Consider the following 9963-nt stretch of genomic DNA (forward strand, 5'->3'; position numbering starts at 1 on the left):
TTAGGATTATATTGCACTTTGTTGTCTCCTAATGAAGAGACTATGATGGGTTCACAGGAAACTGATACTAGTAGTGCGATTACTATAAAAAGAAAACACAAGATTAAGCGCACATCCAATATCATTGAAGAGAGGCCAAGCAAAGATCGGCTCTCATCACCAATTAATTTGGTTTCTCCACACCTAAAAGGTTTGATGTTTTGAAGTACTATAGCCAAGACATCTCTTGTGTCCCTCCAATAAAAATATTTTCTTGAATATGAATCGTAACCACCAATCCATGTAGGCCCCTTCATTGATACCACTGAAGAGCGGATCACAATGAAAGGCATCACCGAGGAGGTCCATGACATTGGCATGGATAGGTACAAAAAGTTCTTCCAGATCTTGCAGTGGAGTGTTACCTTACACACCACTATAGAGAGATGCACGACAATGACGAGAAGCAGTGAGGCATCACATGGAATTGACATACATATTATAGAGCACCAAGATGGTAAGCTTGCTCTTGTACAAAACTCATGATGTGAAGGCACGTAATTCTTGTTCACCACCAAAGTAAGATCAACAATATTTTTTAACACACAGAGGGTAGAAGAATTGAGTATCTTGGATTTGAGGTCACATCGGACGTGGCGCATGCGCAGAGAGGTAAAGAAACAATGCTCGTGAATTTCACACATGTCACGATTGGATGATGTCAGAGCTTTAAAATATTCTATCATTATATGATGTTAATAGAGATGTGTGTCCTTGTGTAGGGAAGGAAAGAATGCAAGAACATGGACTAGCCGTGCTAGGGGACGCGATAGCTACCGGTAAACAAGAGTGACTCGTGGTTTTTTTTTCCACAATACAATGCCAATAAGAATGGTCTGTATTTTTGTAGAGGGGGATAAATTTTTTTATTTTCAACCTATAATGTTGGAGGATGTGCCAGCCACAAGCATTAGTGAACTAACGTGTCTCAATAATACTATCTACAATAACATTTTAAACAAAAAATATGTTGTTAATTATGAATTTATCATATAGAGGGCCATACTGAAAGTCACGTGGAATTCCACTTGCAAGACATTGTCTCCCACGAAGCTACAATGGTGCAAGATGTTTTAACCATACATGCAGGTAAACAAACATGTAAGAATAATATTATCTATTGTTAACATTCAGTAAGAAAAATATATTACTAATCGAGGAGTCAATGTGTAGAGGTCCATAACATTGAAAGCCCTATGGAAGATCCCTTGCAAGTCGCTATCTCCCAGCTATGATGGCAAAGGTGGAGTGGCATACTATTCTTTGCAATCCATTCGAGATCGGACATGCATGTGAAATGATCATCCAAGTGAGGCATTCTCTCGATTGGTAGGAGGCATTGGAGGAGGTCAACTAAAACAAGATGGTTGAGGTTGACGAAGAAACCACAAACACAGCATGTGATATCATGGTGGTTCGTCTCCCTGAACATAGTGCCGTGCATGGATCGGGGGATGGAATTCCATCATGGAACTCCCATACTAAGGCAAAGTCAGTTGATGCCATGCATTTGGCTAATCGTGATCTCAAGGACGCAGGGATGTTACTGTTCCTTGCCACAACACACTCCATGGTAGAGCTTATCGAGCAGGTTGTGGAGGATGGACATCGACGGGTGGAGCCACGGCAAAAGTGTTGGGCCTTACGCATGGCACAGGTTATTCATTGCGAGACACTTATATGTGTCATTAGAGGTAGAGAGGTGAGAGTTTTAAAGTCATGATATGCTCATGCTAGATACTATTTATGTATCACAACTTTTGGCTTCATTTAGTGAGTATAATTACTAAAATTAGTATTTCAATATTTAAATGTAGGTACGTGTGCTATGTATTCTAGCATACATGCGTTCAGATATCACTTACAATGGAATCATCCCTCCGAAGTTCACAAAAGATGACATTACTACGAATGAGTGGGTGCGAGATACATCAAGATGATCCCTAATGAGAGGTCAATATGAGATCCAATGTTGTTAAACTATTGTTGATATGTTTTGTAAACATTTAGTAGATTCCTAATATGTTATATGACTACCAAATACTGTAGGTGGCATGCAATGTGGTAGGGCTTTTTGGAGCTCGTTCTTGCAAACGTACACAAAAGAAGGGGATACCATTTTAGATTGCAATGTAGGATGTGATGACTTTGCATCGGTAGCGCTAAATTCCAATAGACTAATTGCATGTCTATATCGCTACACTGAAGATGGAAGATATCTAAGAGCAAAGGTAACATTTTTACGTAAACTTGTACAATATCTAATTGTAATGTAGTGTTCTTTTTCCTCATACCAATACATGGGTGCTCACCCTTCCACGTGTGCATGTACAACTACCTTCCACAACCCGAAAATTAGTCGTGTTCGATATGAATGGGGTGCTTCTACATAGGCGGCCAAAGCAAAAGGGATCGTCACCAGTGAGGCCCCTAGAAGTGGGCAAGTATTGGGTGATTTTGCGGCCAAGGCTTGCTAGGTTTTTGAAGGAAATATCTACATTGTTTGACATTGCCATTTGGAGCTCCATGAAGGAAGACAACTTAAGTGAGCTGCTCCAATTGGTTAGAAGTGAATGTGTGAAGTCATCAAAGCAAGCACCAACCTTTGTATTCCAATATGGACAAGGAAAGTGCAGAGAAACTCCCACAACAACTTCTGCCAGAAAGAGTTACACAAAGCCCATTTTCATGAAATGTTTTGACGACAATGATTGGCCACACTTCAACCCAACAACAACACTATTTGTGGATGATAGCATGGAGAAGATGCAGATGAACCCACCCAACACCTTTATATGCCCACCCCCATTTGAGGGAAACCCCATGGACACAATCCTTCTGGAGCACATGCTTCCCTACTTGACCGAGCTAGCGTGCTTTCGTGGTTCAATCTAAGACTTTGTTAGGGATCACCAATTCCACCCCCGAACAATGGAATTCGATTGATATTTGATGTGCATGATAAATATGTACTTTCAGAATTATTAGATTCTTTTTATTTATAAGTGCAATAAAATGAGGATGAGAGGAAAGAGGAGAAAGAGAGAGGAATGTGCAAGTGAAGGAGATTTTGTATAGGCATTAGCTCAACTACAATACTACAAGATGTGTAAACAAAGCATGTGCAAAATATCTAAGAAAGGGTGGAGTGTAGAAACATGCATGCATGTGAATGTATGTGTGCACGGTGGATTGAGTAACAATGAGGTAATATTGTTGTCTCGATATTAACTATTCAGACAAAGTGAAAAACAATAGATATCTCCCGTTAACGACAGTGAGTGTAACAAACTATTTGATATCCTATCCTTTTGTAGTAAGTCCACACGATAATGCTCAATTGAAAGTAGCGAAAATATGTGCAATGTAGTTTTGCCTATGTGTGCACAATGGAAGTGATATATCAGGATATAATATCAAATCGTGCACATAAAAGTGAGAGGTACGTAAATATATACATGCATGTGGGATAACAATGTGATATTCTTTTCGTCTTGATATTAACAACTAAAAGTGTTTAATATAATTTACCTCATGCAAACCCTTGACACTTGTAACAGTAAGAGGGTTGTGAAAAACGGATGGATGACCCTTACAAGATTAAGAGGGGGGAGAGGGGGAGATAGAGAGAAGTTACTAATTTAGAGTGTGTATGAGAGAGGGGGGGAGAGAGAGAGGTTGCCATTTGAGAGAGAGAGAGAGAGAGAGAGAGAGAGAGAGAGAGAGAGAGAGAGAGAGAGAGAGAGAGAGAGAGAGAGAGTGTGTGTGTGTGTGTGTGTGTGTGTGCAGGAGAGGGAGAAAGTGAAAATATGCTAATTGAGAGAGAGAGAGAGAGAGAGAGAGAGAGAGAGAGAGAGAGAGAGAGAGAGAGAGAGAGAGAGAGAGAGAGACCTTAATTAACATGGGGGGAGAAACATGGGAGGGGACGGTAGTGGTGAAAGCAGTGGAGGTGGTAATGATAGCAGCAGTGGAGGTGGCGATAGTGGTAGTGGTGGTGGAAATGGTGGTGGTGGTGGTGGTGGTGAAGGTGGTGGTGGTAGTAAGGGCGGTAGTGGTGATTGGTATGTGCACAAGAGAATAGGAGGAATAAGTGAAATATGTGGAACAAGAAATGGAGGTTGCCCAGAAAAACTCGCTTAAATACTCGCTCGAAAAGTCGCTTCTTGCCCTTCCTCAGTCTTGAGATGTGCCTCAATGTTATATCTTTCTATATCAAGAATACAAAAAATTCCTTATTGATATATCTTGTGCACCTTTTTGTTGTGTCATTTTAAGTAGTTAAGAACCTGGAACAAGTCAAGATAGGAAGCTTTCAGATTGATGAGAATAATGTTCATTGTGTAAGGTTAACTCCTTCCTCCCCATTTGGGGCTTTGTAGGGATAATTTAACATTGGAGCTGAAATCCCCTATATGGAGGTAGTAGTATGTTTAAGGGAGGCATAGTACAAGTGATCCACATACCATAATTTGGAGGCGTACTACATATTGTACCTTTCTTTTGAATAATGAAGGTTCATTGTTGATACATTTTATGCCCCTTTCCTTTGAGCCTTTCTTTTGAGAGAAGTAGTAAAAACCAAACTAAAATGTTAAGTTCCATAGTCAAGTAGTTCAAAGAACTTGCTTTGAGGACTAGTCGGTGCAAGAAGTCACTATCTTTAAGCACAATAGATAGTGTAGATAGGTGTTGTTAGAATATTCCTAATAGATACATCATATATACAGAATTGAAACCATAGATAGAATAGAGTAGGAGGAAGATAGGCTAAACATATATAGTAGTGGCTATGGGGTGCAAAAGGGAGAAGTTCACTATCTTCTAACAACATCTCTGATGGACTCTAGTAGGTTCTAGAGCACTTGTTCTTCAACAAGTCTCTCTAGTTACATATGGTTTTTCCTCATCTTGGGAGAGTGGTTGACAAGCCCTTGTTGCACAACTCCAACCAGTGACAAAAGTCACGCTTCAGACTTGCTATAGAGAAAGAGAGGTTACCTTTGAAAAGGGCATCATTCCTATAGGTCCAAATTGCCCATAGAAAAGTGGGCCTTAGCTAGTCGAGATCTTAGTATAGGGAGACTATTGGCCCTTAGCCAAGTTGAGATCTCAATACAGGGAGACCATTGGCTTCTTGAAGCAAGAGTTCCTTTCTTGAGATGTTAGAAGGGTGGAATCTTCTAATCATCCTCCATGCAATGCATAAACGAATGAGTTCACAATTTCAAGATAAGGCTTGCATCCAACACATTTTACAGAGCTTAACATGAGGTCTCAAATGATGGCTAAGTTTGATTGTTAGGATTGCTCTTTAGGGTATATACCTATACAATGGTTCGGTGACGAAGTAACGGGTTTAAGTGATTGACTTAGCCTTGAAATATGTAGATATCTTATGGTTCGAATTTTTTTTATAACTTTTGAAAATTAAAAAAAGATGTATTCTGTGCCCTTGTCTCTCTCTCTCTTGGGCAAATTGCTCTTGTGGAGGATAGTTCGCCCTTGTTTTTGTTTTGTTTTGTTTTAGTTGGTGGGGGGGTTAGATTTTCCCTTTCATTTGAATGTGATTACGGAATAGGGGACTGAGCGAGGAATAAGCAGCTTATAGCAGAAGCGGAGCTATGGCCGACGGAATATAGTGCAGGCTGCCACACACAGAGAGAGAGAGAGAGAGAGAGAGAGAGAGGCCGTGACAGCTTTGAATCAACAGGTTTATCTGTGGCCGCCTTCTTACACAGGCCTCGTACCTGCCTGAAGACAGACAACAAACGTCCTCCTAGGGTTTCTAATTCTCTGGATCACATGTCTTATGGCATCGCAGCTGCAGATGAATTGCAGTTCGGCCACCATTGTGTGCTCAGCTTCAGCCTTTTCGGTGGTTTCAGGTTCTATTTGTCACTTCTGACATGAGTGCAAGGCATCTCTGCAGATGCCGGTCTTGCCTTGCAGGATGCTGCTCTCTAGCAATGGGATGCCTTGTATCATGAAATCATCGATTTTTCACGCTTCTTGTTTGATTCCTTGTAGCGCCATTCAAGAAGTGCATGAGAGTCCTCGAAGCAGGATCTTGTGCAGCAATTTTTTTGCGGCAGAAGCACCGCATACTCTGCATGTATCGGCAAATGATCCCGTGTAAAGTGCACGGATGTTAATCCTCATCTTATAAGCTTTTCATGGCCATCATTTCGTCATTTTTGGGAAAAATACTGCTATTGGAAAAGCATATGAGTTATATGACTGTACAGAGAGTTCTGTATAGTAGAAGGTTTCATGGCCACACTATCTGTCAGTTTACAAGCAATGCAACAGACGAGATTAGCTGCAAGCCTGGACACAATGATTTGTCGTCAAACAAAAAGGCTATTGTGAAAGCTCAAAAGGTAAATGAACTAATAGAGAGTGCAGTGGGAGATCTTGATGTCAATACAAGTCCTAAGGCCTGTTACAAAATGGTTAAACGCCTTATTGATCTTGAGAAGGTAGACAAAGCCCACAACTTGTTGAATTTAATGCTGGAGAAAAACCTGAAGCCAAAGTCTAACGTCTTCAATGCCTTGGTAGTTGCTTATGCAAAAGCTGGAAAGTGTCAGAAAGCATTAGACATGCTAATTGAGATGAGAAATCGAAAGTTTCGACCTCATCGGACATCATATAACATTTTGATGAGCAGCTTCACTAAACAAGGTAAACCACTAGAGGCACTTGATCTGCTTAACAAAATGCAACAGGATGGGTGGGATCCTGATGAAGTCACTCGAAGCATCTTAGCCTATGGACTTTGCAGAGGAGGACATGTGAAGCAAGTTGTGTCCTTGTTTCAAGAAAGAGTTGAGAAATCTGCAATCATAAGCACACCTGTCTGCAATGCTGTTCTTGAGAGTTTTTTCAGAGGAGGACATGTGAAGCAAGTTGTGTCCTTGTTTCAAGAAAGAGTTGAGAAATCTGCAATCATAAGCACACCTGTCTGCAATGCTGTTCTTGAGAGTTTTTTCAGGTCTGGTAATGTGGAGGCAGCTGAAAGTCTGGGCAACTCAATTATGGCTGGTCTATGCTCTCCTAATGTCTTCACATATGCTACGTTGATCAGAGGCCATTGTCGACAAGGAAAGGTAGACGAGGCCTGGGATCTACTAAGGAGAATGAAGGAAAAAGGATGCAAGCCTAACCTTGCTTGCTATGGGAGTTTAATACCTCGTTTATGCAGTTTGAACAGGCATCGAGATGCTTTTCATCTTTTTATGGAGATGATAAGCCAGGGCATTGATGCACAAGGCCGATATTGCGGGTTTCTTCTAAGTCAGTTGAACTCAAAAGGTATGGTGACTGAAGCAGTAGCGGTCTGCGAGTATATGGCAGATAGACACCTGTTTGTGAAAGATACAGATATTCTCTTCCTTCTTGAGGGCCTTAGTAAGGCTGATAAGTTGGGTGAAGCAAATGATTTCCTGCAGCATATGATTGAGAAAGGCGCTATAGCAAGTATTGAACGATTTCAAGCAGCTTTGCAGGCTTTACAAAGAAGAGAACGCAGGAATTTGCATGGCAGTTCGCCTTCTACTGAAAGACGTACGGGATCTAAAGATGTCTAGTCCCTCCTTATACAGTTGCATGGCCCAGAACAGCATCACTATGTGTAACAATGAAGAAGGCTTTTTTTTTTCCTTCATCAAAATGTTGAAATCTTGAAACAAATACAATTTTGGTTAAAGTTGTCAATACAGGCTCATTAGAGTTACTTAAAACCAAGTCCTGAAGCTGGGGTTTGCCTCTTCTGCTCAGATAGTGTCTCTGCTGGTATGAACATACTTTAACCAAGTTCCAATGTGCAAATCTGTGTTAACTTATGCTGACTTTTACCCTGAACTTTAGTGAAAAAATTCTTTAGGGTTTGGTCCTTAGGATAGCCAGGAAAATAATGAAGAACGAGTGAAGTTTCATTCACTGTCTATATCTAAATATGCCATTGTATCTACTGGCCTTTCGTTCATTGTCAACTGGAGATTCCAGTTTCCAATGACAATTCGACCCTCTTGACAGTGATAAGTGACAGGGTTTTTGGGTGTATCAATAACTTGGAAATGAGAATCTCCAAGATTCAGGCATATTTAGTGTGCAAACTAGAGCATCAGTGGTTTGAAACTTTCTGTCCTTTTCAGTTGTGCATGTTGGCAATTGGTGCAACATGCTTTCTTTAGGGTTGTAGCTAATATCATGAGGCGTTGCCAGCAATCCACAACTTGTACCTGCAATAGTAGAGCCTTCTGCTCATTAGTTAGCTGTACGCGTGTACTTGGCTTTCACAAAATGTACATCAGGGGGCATAAGATCATTTCTGTAAGTCACTGTGGGCTGATTTTGGAGATTACAAGACTATGAACAAATGATATCCTGACCTCATCGAAGGACTTCTTGTTTGTGATTAGGTGTTGGCACCTTTAGTTTGTTGGGGCAATTGCTAAGAAATGATCCAGTTAACTGGCTTTTAGGCTATCGCATGTGTACATGTGTGTACTTTTCTTGTTGAGGTAACCTGCAAGAGGATGTGAAGAGTTCTTGATCGTCTGATTGAGCTAATTGGGTGAGCTGCTGCACCAATGGATCTATCCTCCTCTTTCCTCAGTCATGCAAGTGGCCTTGCAAGGCATGTTCTTGATTTGCGCTCTCCTGTAGTATTTGCATGCCAATTTTTGCTATTGATGTTGCTGTGAATCTACTGTATCTGCTGGTCAGTGTTTGATGTAGTTGATGACTAATAACATGGTCCTATCTCGAGATCACAAAAATGTAATCACTTATCATATGATCTGTGACCTCAAGTGACATGGGTAGCTCTCTCATGGCATCCACCATAGCATGGATGGCCTCAAACTCATTAATGGCCAAAATAAAATACATTTCAAGTTTATAGTTTGTTACTATTGGTTGAAATCACTACTTATCATACATCAAGAGATTTACAAACACGTTGCTACAATGCACAAAATCTTACGTTTCAAGTTCATTATACCCAATAATAGCCCTACGAGGTGCTTCACACCTTGCGCTCAACGCTTAATAATACTAGAAGGTTGTACAAGCATTTCATTATTTGGAATGTAGCTAGCGTTATTGGTTTTAAGTTGGTAAGTGTACAATTGTCTAGGCACTATAGTACACCTAGCATTTTGCTTGAATTTTTTAAAGCATCACTAGTTAGGTGTGTAGAGAGTATATAACATTCTATTTTATGTCTATTAGATTTATAATAAATTATCTTGCAAGCAAAAAGTGTTGATAATATCATTAATAAATTGTATCATGTTATTGAGGTGCTATGGTGCACACCATATAGTGTGTCAAGTTTATTGCTATTTTCTAGTTAAATAACATTGAAAAACATGTAATTGAAATGTTTCTAGAATGCATAATAGTTTACTTTCAAGTTTCCTATGCTCAATGAAAGCTTATTATGTGTTTATTTTATAATTAAAAGTGTAGCTCATATTATTAGTTACAAATTGCTTAATGTACGATTACCAAATTATTGTAGAATATACAAAACTATGTTCCAAGCTTATTAACATGGCTAAAATGCTAAAAAAATATAGATAAACTAATTTGTTAGACAATCACAAGAGACATGAATCCTTCAATGCTTACTAACAAATTACAAACTATATACTGCTACTATTGACATATACTAGTATATTCTTTTTAGCATGCATACTAGTATATTTGAAGTTTACTCATATAGATAACAATCTTTAACCTAATAAATTCATTATTAAAAGTACACTTAATGTCCTTAATTGCAAACTATCTAAGAAATAGGAACCATTACATACTAGTAAATCACAAACTATATCTTGTTACTATAGCATTGCAAATATAATTCAAGTTCACTATAGTCAATAATAGTCTTTAACACAAGATTTTCCTTAATAA

General features: G+C 39.5%; 1 protein-coding gene across 2 annotated transcripts; it reads left to right on the top strand.

Moving 5' to 3' along the window:
• The first annotated feature begins 5565 nt into the window (after positions 1-5565).
• LOC148031582 (uncharacterized) lies at positions 5566-7755 on the top strand. Of its 2 annotated transcripts, XM_087685155.1 has the most exons (2): positions 5566-6894; positions 7000-7755. In XM_087685155.1, the coding sequence occupies exons 1-2, from the start codon at positions 6213-6215 to the stop codon at positions 7626-7628; spliced, it is 1311 nt and encodes a 436-aa protein (XP_087541281.1). In that variant the 5' UTR covers positions 5566-6212; the 3' UTR covers positions 7629-7755. The 2 variants fall into 2 exon arrangements, with proteins under 2 accessions (XP_087541281.1, XP_087541280.1); XM_087685154.1 differs by having other exon boundaries at positions 5567-7755.
• The last annotated feature ends 2208 nt before the right edge of the window (positions 7756-9963 follow it).

This window comes from Lygodium microphyllum, chromosome 9 (assembly GCF_053477565.2).
Source record: "Lygodium microphyllum isolate KBCC chromosome 9, Lygodium_microphyllum_v1.1.10, whole genome shotgun sequence".
Lineage (NCBI taxonomy): Eukaryota > Viridiplantae > Streptophyta > Polypodiopsida > Schizaeales > Lygodiaceae > Lygodium > Lygodium microphyllum.